Raw genomic sequence first — 13,397 nt, 5'->3', positions numbered from 1 at the left:
CAACACACATTATAAGAACAGTTCTGTTTCATATGAGAGTTGAGAGCTGTATCCACAAATCTCTTAATTTTGCCCTCAAAGTGCACCAGATTGATGCATTTAACCCTTTGGAGTCGACCGACCGTCACGCCGGCGTGATCAGATCACATGACCTGTTAAAGCCGGTGCCGCATAGAAACAACAGTCCGGACAACATTGACGTGTGTTTCTGTCGAAAGTACTGGCTTGAAACTATATCCCAGTCTTTGTTTCATGTAAAAAGACCCAGTAAACACGGAGATACGATGATATAAAGTTAATACATTTCAAAAGTATGAAAAATGGAAGCACATATTTGAATATCTTCGCCGTATTTTATCATTTTACGAAGCGAAAAATACTGGAAACTGTAGATCCTGCTCAACAGGATGTATATGTGTATTTCTGTCGAAAGTAGTGGCTTGAACTATATCCCAGTCTTTGTTTCATGCAAAAAGACCCAATAAACACGGAGATACGATGATATAAAGTTAATACGTTTACAATGGTACTGGATTTTGATATCGGCTTCATATCGCAATATATTCCCAAAGTCTGAAATGCTAAAATGTCCCACATTATTGTATTCACCCTACATTTAATCATTCAAACAAAATCATATTTGCTGCTCTAAACAAAGTCAAAAATCGTACATCCAAACGGAATACATTTAATTAATTATTATTAATACGTTGTCTTGTTCATTGTTTTTCACTTGTATTAAATGTTTGATATTTCCGCACAGACCCGGGACTAAGGTGTTGATGGTGGACTATCGGACATTCAGAATGCAGCATATTTTCCTCCAAGTGTCCATCTTGTCTGTCAAAATGCATCTTACGTTTCTAACTTGCAATATCATTATTTCCGCTCTCTTCACTCCAGAAGAGCGGTCTCTCTGTGTGCGGGGGATCACAGGAGGGGGAGGGGGGGGGGGAGAGAGAGATGTGGAATGTGACCAATCCCCCCTGGGAGACTTCCTCCACACATTCCGATAGCCAATTCGTTTTAAACAAGGAGTTCCCAACAGCATAGGCAACATGGGGGGTGGGGGCTGGGGAATGGTATGGTCCTAAGGATGTGTTCTAATCAAACCAAAAGAGAAAATGCAGATATCATTCTCTCTCTCGACTCGCTGGTATCTCGAGCTGAGCGCTCATTGGTGGTTTGTACCCCGTGCTGCTGATGAAACTCTCCATTGGCTCGGCAAAAGTTTGTTGTTGTTTTGTGTCAGTTTTACCTCGCCACTTACATTCAAATTTTCATCATTGTTCCACAATGTTTATCATGAAATTAATATCTATATATTTTATACTATACTTGCACTGCTTACCGTTTTCATACTTTATATATCTTAGCATATTCATACACACTGTTCATACTGCTCACAGGCTGCTGTGTATATCTAGTGTATTCATACCCCTCACTGTTTATTCATCATTCAATTCATTCTATCTTTTATTCTGTAGATTGTGTACATTACTTTTCACTTTACTGCTTGTTGCACTCCTGGTTAGAAGCTAAACTGCATTTTGTTGTCTCAATACCTGTAATAATCTGTGCAATAACAATGAAGTTGAATCTAATCTTGAGCAGGAACAAATGTATTTACCTAGTACATATCTGACATTAACGATTAAATACATGTGTGCATTCTTTATAAATGCAAACCAAGTCAAGCCGACTCCGGAGGAAATCCTATTTCGTTTATTTTTAACGAAATAAATGTGGTTTAATCCACATAATTTACTGTGTTAATTGTTTACTGTAGTATTGTTTAACTTGAAGGTGCCTGATGTGAACATTTCCAGAAGAACGTCTATTAAATGGCCTTTGTATGTATACAGTAGCCTACAGTCTAACCCAACCATTTACACCTTCCTTTTTTCCCGTCAAGAGTTTGAATTGGAGAAAGGTAATGGTTATCGATGGCGCTTTTAAAGCCTATTGCATAATAATTGTGTGATTTATATTGCTTTTCAAATGCATATGGCCACCCATTTACACTGCTCTTCCCGTCAAGAATATGAATTGAGCTTAGTTAGATCACTTTACATTTCTGCGAATGCATTTTTAATCACACACGACTCCCCACCCCGAAAATAAAAAGAGGAAACCATTTTCAAGTTCAGTTTTCACTGAAAAGTCTATATTAAAAAGCCTCAGTCACCTTAATTCATGTAATAAAAACAAAAGCACGTTGGCTGATTTTGGACCCCCTCACTAGCCTACTTTAATTAAAAGTTTGATAAGTGCATGCAGATCACAGCTCGTTCAGTAAAACACGTACACATACATTATTTTGTATTTTTCTTGAAGTACTTTATAGAACCTGATGACAAGGTGAATTTTACTTTCCACTATGTCCTCCTTTATTTTGCACAATCGAGTTCTTGGATTTCTCTGGTTGATTTTCCATTTTCCCGCATGACAGGGACCTGCTGGGACCTCTCTTTGTGGATGCGCGTCATCCTTGCTGTCATAGGCAATCGTGGATTCCAGAAGCCGGTCACGCTAATTAATAGCCTACACGAGTGGGTGTGGCTGTATGCCCAAACTAGACGCACCAATAGCATTCCAGGTGAAACGAACCCCATGTAGGATTCACAGATAAATAGTGTGCATACCTTGCTTTTGGCACAACGCACAACGTTTTTTCTTTGTGAGAATCGAGGAAGAATGGAAGCTCCCAATTTTTACCAGTCCCGGAGACCACGTCTTGCACAGGTGAGCTGACAGATTGTTAATAACCTATAGTCCTATGCTCTTTAGACCTTATTTTTTCATTTCACTTGTGCTTATGTCTAATCGTGTTATATTCTGTATTCATAGGCAAAACGAAGCTCTCCCTTCAAGTCCGCCCCGCAGGTGGCTGCAAAAACAAAGAAGCCGTCTGAAAGCCCTGCGCCCAAAAAAGCAAGCAAAGTTAGACTTGTTAAAAAGAAAGCGGTACGTACTATTGTCCCTCATTGTCAATCATTGATATTTACACCATCTCTCTGCTATAAAATATATTGTTTATTTCCATGTGACCACATATTTTTTTTCTGTTTCCTATCAGGCCATCACACTTAATCTGCTCCCGGTGTCTGCCACATGGACGGCTGGATTGGGTGACGCAGAAATCCGCGCTATTAAAATCCGTTTGACCGCAACGGAGGCACAATTGTCCGCCCTGATTCAGGAGAAGGCCTCCATGAGGTTGGCACTGGAGACGGCAGAGTCAGAGCAGGCTTCCATGATGTCGGCACTGGAGACCGCAGAGTCAGAGCGGGCTTCCACACGGTTGGCACTAGAGACTCTTTCTCAAAGACTTTCAAATATTTAAAGAGGGACCCCACCAGCACAGCAGGAACAGCTGGACACGCAGCTGGACACCAGCCTGACCAGGCGAAGAACGCAATTTGTAACATATGGGAGAATGGTAAAAATAACCAACTGGACTGGGACCTATGGGAAAATGCCTCTTCCCCTCAATGTGAAGCAAAAGATTGAGTCCTTTTCCAATCGGTTCCCAAATCTGAACATTGACCAGTGGCATAAGATCAGGAGCCGGGTAAACGAGAGACTGAGGAGCCCCAGAAAAACAGATCCCGAAATAGCTCGTCCTGGTTTCCGCAGCAGATAGGCCTATACAGTATGGTGTCTGTTATGTCAGTTATTTTAAATAAAACGGTGAAAACTAAACTTGAAAATTGTTTCCTCTTTTTATTTTATTTATTATTTTCGGGACGGGGAGACGTGTGTGATTAAAAATGCATTCGCAGAAATCTAAAGTGATCTAACTATAGCTCTATTCATATTCTTGACGGGAAGAGCAGTGTAAATGGGTGCCCATATGCATTTGAAAAGCAATATAAATCACACAGTTATTATGCAATAGGCTTTTAAAAGCGCCATCGATAACCATTAGGCTACCTTTCTCCAATTCAAACTCTTGACGGGAAAAAAGGAAGGTGTAAATGGTTGGGCTAGACTGTACTGTATACATACAAAGGCCATTTAATAGACGTTCTTCTGGAAATGTTCACATCAGGCACCTTCAAGTTAAACAATACTACAGTAAACAATTAACACAGTAAATTATGTGGATTAAACCACATTTATTTCGTTAAAAATAAACGAAATATGATTTCCTACGGAGTCAGCTTGACTCTGAATTTGCATTCATAAAGAATGCACAAAGGTGTTTAATCGTTAATCTCAGATATACTAAGTAAATACATTTGTTCCTGCTCAAGATTAGATTCAACTTTATTGTTATTGCACATATTACAGGTACTGAGACAACGAAATGCAGTTTAGCTTCTAACCAGGAGTGCAACAAGCAGTGAAAAGTAATGTAGGCCTACACAATCTACAGAATAAAATATAGAATGAATTGAATGATGAATAAACATTGAGGAGGGGTACAGTATGAATACACTAGATATACACAGCAGCCCAGCCTGTGAGCAGTATTAACAGCAGTGTTCAAATTACCAATTTGCTTTCTGGGGAGCCCTATTTTTCAGTGCATATCCTGCTACTAAATGTGTCACACGCACGCTCTGTTGACTGGCGCAGCAGGGAGGATGCGATCAATTGCTATAAAAACACTGCTATTTTTTATTTACTTATGAAAAGCCATGGATACCTTTCATTCCACTCACTCCATCTTTTCTCTGTCCAGTTAAAAGGCAGGTCATGGGCATCGTCAGGTTCGCTAGTGCAGGTGGCGCCAACTCGTTAAACTCTTTGTTTAAACGAATTGGCCATCGGAACGTGTGGAGGAAGTCTCCCAGGGGGGATTGGTCACATTCCACAGCTCCCCCCCCCCCCCTTTGATCCCCCGCACACAGAGAAGAGAGCGGAAATAATGATATTGCAAGTTAGAAACGTAAGATGCATTTTGACAGACAAGATGGACACTTGGGGGAAATGCTGCATTTTAAATGTCCGATAGTCCACCATTAACACCTTAGTCCCGGGTCTGTGCGGAAATATCAAACATTTAATAAAAGTGAAAAACAATGAACAAGACTTAATGTATTAATAATAATTCATTATATTTATTCCGTTTTGGATTTTGGACTTTGTTTAGAGTAGTGATCTTCTCTGCAGCAGAGAGCTAAGCGCTGTCAGACCGGACCTAACCCTGAAAAGTATTATCATCTGAAATTAATCATTATGTTATTCATATTAAATACATATAAGTATTTGTACAACTTGTATTTAGAAATACTCTGTTGTAATTATTGATGCATAAATGTGTTCATCCATTCAATGTGGCATCTATATAATGGGGTTAATGTATGATATTACATAATAATACAATACATTATAATATATGATATGATAATTACATTTTAGTTTTATTCATTTCTTATTTCATAGTTTCTCATTATTATTATTTGTATCGCTAATCTTATTTTTGATTTTATTAATCTGTGTGAATCTGTGCTATCCTGTTTTTCACTCTTACCCTGTTGCTGTTTGAACTACTGAATTTCCCCACTGGGATTAATAAAGGTCCATCTTATCTTAATGTATAAATTGATTAACTTCAATCTACTGTACTGTGTAATAACACCCCAACAATATTACAAAACACATACTGCATAAAGCAAACTTTATACTTTATTTGATCTACAATATTGAGGTTTTTTCATTATAGTAGCCTGTGAAAACCATAACAAATAAGTGATTAAATGCTACAGTATTCAACAAACACAACTGCAGAGCTGCAAACATTGCAAACAGACTAAGTTCTACAACACCCAGTTGTCTTTGTGTATTTGTGAATGAAGCGCCATCTCATGGTTAAATCCTGTAATTGAAATGGGGAAATTTGGCAACGCCCTCTAGCAATTTGGCAACACCCCCCGCCACTGGGATCCGCTGGGCTTTTGACTGGGACACACCCATGTGAGTCCTATCTGGAGTGCTACATCTGTAAGAATGTAAAAACCTGCAAAAGTGCTCTGCGTGATGTGTAAAACAAACATAATATATTATGCATGGTGTATTAATTAAAGGTCCCATGTCATGGCCATTTCTACTGATCATAATTCCATTTCCGTTAGTTGAAAATGTACGCTAAAGGTCCCCACCCCTCCTAGTGTGTGAGGAGCTCCGGATTGGTCCATTTTGGTTCCGGGAACCGCATGATGGAAAAAGAGAAATCTCCAACGAGGCGTTCTGGGACAGCATAGGCAGATCTTTTCTGTGTTAGAGTTGTACTCGCTACAGGGTGTACGTTGAGGGTTTCAATAAAAACCTTCATAACACACAAGGGGACGGGTAATAACCAGAAAAGCATGACATGGGACCTTTAAATCTTATGATATCAAAAGTTTAAAAATGAATTACTGTGTGTGTGACTTTGTACTTTATCTGTTCTACATGATACATTCTGTGTAGTGTGGTAAACTGAAGTTATCGGGCATAGTAACAGAGTTCTCTGTTGGCTGGCTTAATTAAGTTCTTAATCCAAAATTATATTTCATGAGGATGTAAAAATCTTACAGCAGTGGAGAGGCGAGCAGCGAGGGTCATCTCCAGGTTTCCTTTGAGTCCAACCAGCGCAGGCACCAAGATGAACACCTCCGTTATCACCTTAAACACCTCCCAGTGCTGAAACACACGTGAAATATTACATTAGCACTCACAAAAACATTGCACGATATAAATTCACTCAATGACATATTTGACCGAAACCTCAGCTTGGATAAACATGTCAGTTCAATGGTTTTATCCTGTATTCATCATCTCAGAAACATTTATAATTCCCAAAAATCACAAAATTGATTTCCATGCATTCACCACTAGTAGAGTTAATAATCTCTCTCCCTCCTCCTGCTTGTCCAGAATTCTGCTGTTAGTATTTTAAAGAGTTCATATTATGTTAATCTTCAGGTTCATATTTGTATTTTTGCTTCTACTGTGACATGTTTTCGTCTTTATTTTTCTAATACAGCCTGTGCTGCAGCAGCACCTCTTTTCACCCTCTGTCTGAAACCAAAGATGTCCCGCCCCTTTTTCTATCATGTACAATGAGTTGAAGCCCTAGCCAATAGAAGCGCATATGTTACATAGTGATGTCATTATGTTACGGAATCAAACGAAGGAGTCCAATGGAGGCTTTTCAGGAAGGGGGAGGGGGGAGAGGAACCCCCTCTGGATTGAAAACGAGGGGTTACGTATGGTAACTCTTGTTATATAAGCACAGATCACCCCGGATCACAAGCAACTCGGGTGCACCGACGGACACTCTCTTGGCTGACGTTAAGGTAAGTAGCAATGCTGTCTTCCACAACAGTGCTTTCAGGGAGGAGAGCTCCAGAGGCTCAAATGGCTCAGTGACCAAAGCCTCGAGCAGCAACGGCAGGTCCCACTGCGGGGCGGAGGCGTGCACCACTGGGCGCAGCCTCCTGACCCCCTGTAAAAACCGGGACATCAGTGGCTGTCTAAAGGCTGACCTGCCGTCAAATCCCTCATGGCAGGACGAGATGGCTGCTGCATACACTTTCACTGTGGAATGAGCAAGCCCTCTGTCCACCAGTAACTGTAAGTAGGACAAAATAGAGCCCAACTCACAAGATAGGGGCTCTATTGTCCGCTCCTTACACCATCGCTGGAATCCCAGCCACTTCGGCCTGTAACAGGCTGTGGTGGATCCAGCTCTAGCTGCCTGGTTAGACTGAATAACTCTGTCAGACAATCCACCCTGTCTCAGCCTGTCCCTCTCAGGAGCCAAGCCTGGAGAGGTTGGCCCAGAGTGGGTAACGCCCCGATTGCACCTGCCTCTTGAGACATCGCCCCCCAGAACTGGAGAATTGCCCAGGGCTGGCCCACCTTCATCTGTGTCATCTCTGGGTACCCCGGCGCCCCGACGCGATCCGGAGCCACTAGGATGACAGACAGACGTTCTCGCCTCACTCTCCCCAGGAGAGGAAGAATGAGACGCAGCGGTGGAAAGGCGTAGAGCAACTTTCTTGGCCATGGCTCGTGTGCGAACGCGTCCACCCCCAAGGGCGGATCGTCGCTCAGAGCCATGGAGAACCACAGGGCACAGTGGCTGTTGCGCTGGCTGGCGAACAGGTCCACCTCTGCTCTCCCGAACTGGGCCCAGACCCAGCTCCAAGGGGATTTCTTGGATAGAGCGGTGAGTCCTAGCCACACGTGACGCAACACCACTGTGGCCAAGGATCTCACCCGCCCGCTGCGGCGGCCACTCCATGGATCAGATTATTCATCTGACCAATGCAGGCGGGAGGGCGGGGGCGTCCGTCTGAGGGGTAATTAGGGAGACACCCAGCACGCCGAGATTACTCACCGCAGCCGCCATCTGTGCCCCGAGCCTGAATATTTTATTCAAATATTCTAAGGTGTCTCGGTCCCAGTCCAGATGCGCAGACCTGTGTGCTGGAGCCTCCTGGTCGGCGGACCCGAAAGTACCAGACAACGAGGCATCCTCGTCGTCTTCCTCCTCCTTGACCGTGGCCACCCAGCCCCTCGGGATGGCGAACACGAATGGCACCTCGTCATCCTGTTCACCCATCTCCACCACCTTGAGGTCTTGATCCTCCGCCTCCTCCGGCGGACCGAACTTCACCCGGAAATGATCCCCACGACGTCGGCGGCTTAGCCGAGGGATCATCCGGCAGGCGCTGCAGGCCGGCGACTGGCTTAGGCCGTCCTCGGCGTGGTCCGGCCCCAGGCCGGTGCGGATCAGCCCCCGCGATCAGGCCAGGGCATGTGGAACAGGCCCGGTGTTTGAGGAGTGGTGAGTCCATGCTTTTCTTCTCTTTCTCTATTCACATCTTTGCTCAGTGTTTCACTTCCGCTCGCTAAAGAGAAAGGGATGTATGGGCTCAGAACAGTCTCATAATACACACATGCACACAGAAGGATTCACACTTGTATTTCATGATCCGCAAAAGGATTCACACTTGTGTTTTTCAATGCACACACAAATGTGTTCCGTTTCATATACATGTAAATAAAATCAAAATACAGAAAAAGGTTTTACATGTGTATTTTTGATCCTCACATATTTGTTTTCCGTTTAAAACCGCTGCACCAACAAACACAAACCGCTTTCTGTGCATGGATCGCAGTGCATTCGTGTGTGGGTCTTTTGAGACTCCCCTGAGGGTCAGCCGATTCGTACTTGTAATTGTTTCTATCTATAGCCAATCAGATGTCTCCTCAATTCTAAGCCAATCACATGAGCGCGCCCCCACGAGGGTAGATTTCATGCGTTCATGACGTAGCGCTTCATGTACGCATTTTGTGCAGTCCGGAGCTGACGGGTCCATGGAGCCTGCCTGCAGGCGCTAATCTCAGGACACCTCCACTCTCAGTACATTGCCACTTTCCGAACAGGAAATGCACGCAAATACAAGCCTTTATATTATTAAGGTACTGCGCGACTTTCCGAACCATTGATGAATGCTTGTCTGTACACAAAAACGGCAGGCAAAACCGTTTTAAATGTGTGTTTCCTGTATGGCGAATACAGCTGCTTTATTTATGTCTGTATGAAGTTGTGAGTGTGGAGGGAGCAGCTACAGGTTATCTTAGCCTAATCAATCAGTGCACTACGAAACCAGTGCTAGACAGTGAACTGTCAACGGGGGGGAGCCCCGCCGGTCATTACCGGCCGATATTCACTCTTAATAGTTTGATCGGTGCTCTCTATAAAGGCCGATCAGGAGAGCTGGATCTGATCGATATGGGCATAAACGCGAGTGAAGTATAACCGGACGCGAGAGAGAGAGATCAGCTGCTGAGTCTGACGGAGACACGCAGCTCTGCATGATCACCTGAAGCTCCGCCCTCTGTTTAGCGAGCTGACCGGACAGCGCAAAATGCGTATATGAAGTGTCATGAACGCAGTAAATCCTGCCCTCGTGGGGGCGCGCTCATGTGATTGGCTTAGAATGAAGGAGACATCTGAAGTACGAATCGGCTGACCGTCAGGGGAGTCTAAACAAAAACACACACGAATGCACAGCGATCCATGCACAGAAAGCGGTTTGTGTTTGCAGGTTCTAGAGGTTTTAAAAGGAAAACAAATATGTGAGGATCAAAAATACATTTTTTTTCTGTATTTGGATTTTATTTACATGTATATGAAACGGAACACATTTGTGTGTGCAATGAAAAACACAAGTGTGAATCCTTTTGCGGATCATGAAATACAAGTGTGAATCCTTCTGTGTGCATGTGTGTATTATGAGACTGTTCTGAGCCCATAGGGATGGCAGTCAGGAGGCGAGGCCCCCGCCCCTGAGCCGGCTACTTATATAGAAATCTCAGTAATTGAATGCTGGCATGATAAGGTAGTACCCATAGAGTCCAGTAGAGGGCTGAGCCTGTGAGAGATATAACAGCGATTTTAGCCTTTGCAGACTATTTAAATGCACAAAACCTATTTAAAACAATACACAGGAAAGGGAAAACCCCAAAAAAATGTAATAGGGCTAAAGGTGCTTTATGAATAAGATGATCTACATAAAAAAAATCTAATTTACCTCTCCACGGTCGGACCCCATGAACTTTGTTCATTATTCATGACATAAGCACATCATATATTCTAGACCTACCCAGTAGCCTACTTTTCCTGTGTCTCTTAGCATCAGATGACGCTACCCCATACTGCAGAGGTGCAGTGGGTTTAGAAGAACAGTTCATAGAGTCTGCCTCATATTTTCTGAATACAACTCCACTTGGCAGGTCCGAGATGGTTTTGATCTTTAAATAGATGCACATATTAAAGAACAGCACGGCTGCCAAGAGTGAAGAGATGTTGAGCAGAGGCAGGGAGCGAAGGAATTACAGATGAGAGGAGGAACTAACAGAGGGAACGGAGGAATTAAAGAACGAAAATGAAGGAGAAAGTCTCCGATAAGAGGTTTTGTTGTGAAAGCGTTTTTCAGGGAGAAAATGTCCTGCAAGCACAAAAAGAATCAGTAATTCAGATATTAAATATTTTGCTGACAAGGCAATGACTGCAATAACCAACCCAGAGATTTTCTTGAATATTTAGTATAATAGACAAAGTTCCAGGAAAAACAAGTAACTAGTTATTTTTTAAAGTAGCAAAGCTTTTTTTCCGGCTGCGCACGCTACAACCTTAAGTCCATCCTGAAAAAAACCTTTGGAACATCTGTGTTCTTTTTTGATGGACTTGGAAGATATGGGATTTCCCCATTGGATTTTGATATATTGCAGAAAACAACGTTTGTGGCCAACACACATTTATGATCCTTAAACGTTCAGCTTGACAATTAGCGGTCTTATTTAGTCACTTGTAAGCAACCGCCGTTTCCATGACACATAGAAGTATTTATTGACATATTTTATGTCGCAGAACAAAACTTGAAAATCTCGTAATCTTGTGTTAACCACAGACCTCACTTCAGGTCCCAATTACAAACAAACAAACATTGACTTTGAGATGAGGGAACTGGTATAATGCCAAGCTTTTCCCTGGGGTTTTGGACCTTTGTCTTTGGCTAGACCTGATAGACCTGGTAGTTTAACCAAAATAAAAAACAACAGAAAACAATGGAATCTTTTTTTCGTTGCATGTTTTTATTACATTTTTGTTTTTGGTAGCCTTTAAGAATCACTATAATATTTTGGGCTGCAGTTTGTTCAGAGTTTTAAGATAGCAAAAATGACATTAAAATAGAGTGCTGATGGATGTGCATGAGATACCATGCTAAAATTACATTGATATACTCACTGCTGCGCTAGTATACTTTGATGGGAGCTGTTTATATAGGATAAATGAATACTTTTTCTTTTTGGTTTGTTGTTCCTAAATCTGAGGTAGACCTACTCAAGGAAAGGCTACAGCTATGCTAGTTAGCTAAGCCATGAATGCCATGTCCAAGAACAAGTGAAAAAGCGGATACTTTTTTACATTTTTGGAGCTACTAAACAAATTGTCTATGGTGCATTTGTGGTCTAGCTCCACCTTTTGGAACTGTTAATGAAACAGCCAATAGGGATGGGACATATGGATGAGGTTAAAGAGTGCTAAACAAGGACACAAAGGAGGAAAAAAGGAATAAAATAAGAGCATAGTAAACGTTAGGGGTGTGCTTTGAGTGTGTATATTTATACACTTTGTTCTCAGGACCAGGAGTGACAGGTCGGTTGTCACGTTGGGAGGCTATCTTGGGACATGGCCCACTTCTGCTGTAAGGAAGCTGCTGCCTGAGCAACACACTCTCACTCCATAATCGTCCAGGAGTGACGTTTGGTCAGGGTCCCGTGGCGTGCAGTTGTGACGCTCCTAGGCTCCTTCAGCTTCATAAAGGGACGCAAATAGCTTTCAACTGATTGCAATGTATTCCCATCTGCGGCGGGAATTGACGCTCATGGAAGCACGGCATTCGTTTGTGTCGGCTGCCCTTAAAGGCAATGTGAGTGTCCATTCCCATTGGATAACGGAGAATTGTACACCCGGAAGTAAGTATTCCCCTTACTGTCGATTGATTTTACAGATATATCTGCACTACTCATCGACTAAAAAACACCAGATTATCCCTGTTAATTACACAACATTGATTGGTTTAAATTGTGTGCAATGCTTTTGTATTTTTCCCCTTCGATTCGGAGAAACAAATATTTTTTCGGAGTAAAGAATGGCAGAAGACAATACACTACCCAGAATCCCCAGCTATCGTTTAGGACTACACCTTTTGCTCTGTTTGATAAACCCCGTGATTAGTTCTCAAGCTCTGTGATTGGTTTACCTCCAACTGCATTCCATATGAAAAAAACTTTTTGTGAAAGATAAAATCATACTTTATTCAGCAGTGCTTGCTTTACTCTTTGAAAGTCATCACATGAATGCATTGTAATAAATGGTTCGACTGCATTAAATATATTACACATCTGTCGTAGTTCTTTATTTTTATTTATCTACAGAGATCGGGCTCAGAATAGACCGGAAACTATTCTTTTACCGTTCAGTTTAAATTTCACAATAAAGTTAGTAGTAATATTTTGTTTTGATATTATTGTTTTTTATCAACTACTAGACCGCTGGGTCATGTTAAGACCATCTTTTCTGTGTTGCTGTGGGGTTTTTCCATCGCTTTTGTGTTACAAATGTCAAAACAATAACTAAATATATCCGTCGTAAACTAAACCAGAATCAGCAGTATATTTTATTTTGTTAACACTGTAAACTTGACAGCTTTTTAACCCAAACCACCTACTGGTTAAAGCACGTTATTACACATTTAGAGTAATGCAATGCAAGTAGATTGTGTTGCTTTTTAATGACTGTTTAAAATGCCTTTTTTTTTATGTCTTTTATTATTATTAACTACTTGTTACTTGTTGCTAGGGACGCTGCTATCGATATTGTGTTT

General features: G+C 42.1%; 3 protein-coding genes across 8 annotated transcripts in view; 1 reads left to right on the top strand and 2 right to left on the bottom strand.

The window, feature by feature from the left end:
- LOC307036925 (uncharacterized protein) overlaps positions 1-3,690 on the top strand; it is a 50,362-nt gene extending 46,672 nt beyond the window's left edge. For 4 of the 5 annotated variants that reach the window (XM_079677585.1, XM_079677583.1, XM_079677582.1 and 1 more), the window contains exons 2-4: positions 2,453-2,745; positions 2,851-2,967; positions 3,080-3,690. In XM_079677585.1, coding sequence (XP_079533711.1) covers positions 2,698-2,745; positions 2,851-2,967; positions 3,080-3,346 — 432 coding nt within the window. In that variant the 5' untranslated portion in view covers positions 2,453-2,697 and the 3' untranslated portion in view covers positions 3,347-3,690. Of the gene's footprint in view, positions 1-1,946; positions 2,362-2,452; positions 2,746-2,850; positions 2,968-3,079 lie in introns of those variants that run through there. The other variant, XM_079677584.1, reaches the window with a different exon arrangement.
- LOC307036909 (uncharacterized protein) overlaps positions 1-13,397 on the bottom strand; it is a 194,448-nt gene that overhangs the window by 18,967 nt on the left and 162,084 nt on the right. The gene's annotated exons all lie outside the window — the stretch shown is intronic.
- LOC307036902 (solute carrier family 41 member 1-like) overlaps positions 1-13,397 on the bottom strand; it is a 75,624-nt gene that overhangs the window by 29,648 nt on the left and 32,579 nt on the right. For both annotated transcript variants that reach the window (XR_013807507.1, XM_079677530.1), the window contains exon 3: positions 6,526-6,633. Coding sequence is in view for 1 of the 2 variants with exons in the window: in XM_079677530.1 (XP_079533656.1) it covers positions 6,526-6,633 (108 nt within the window). In the remaining variant the exon portion in view is untranslated. The remainder of the gene's footprint in view (positions 1-6,525; positions 6,634-13,397) is intronic.

This window comes from Notothenia rossii (assembly GCF_949606895.1).
Source record: "Notothenia rossii genome assembly, chromosome: 4".
NCBI lineage: Eukaryota > Metazoa > Chordata > Actinopteri > Perciformes > Nototheniidae > Notothenia > Notothenia rossii.
Note: the sequence above shows the minus strand (reverse complement) of the source record. Positions and strands in the feature narration are given on the sequence as shown.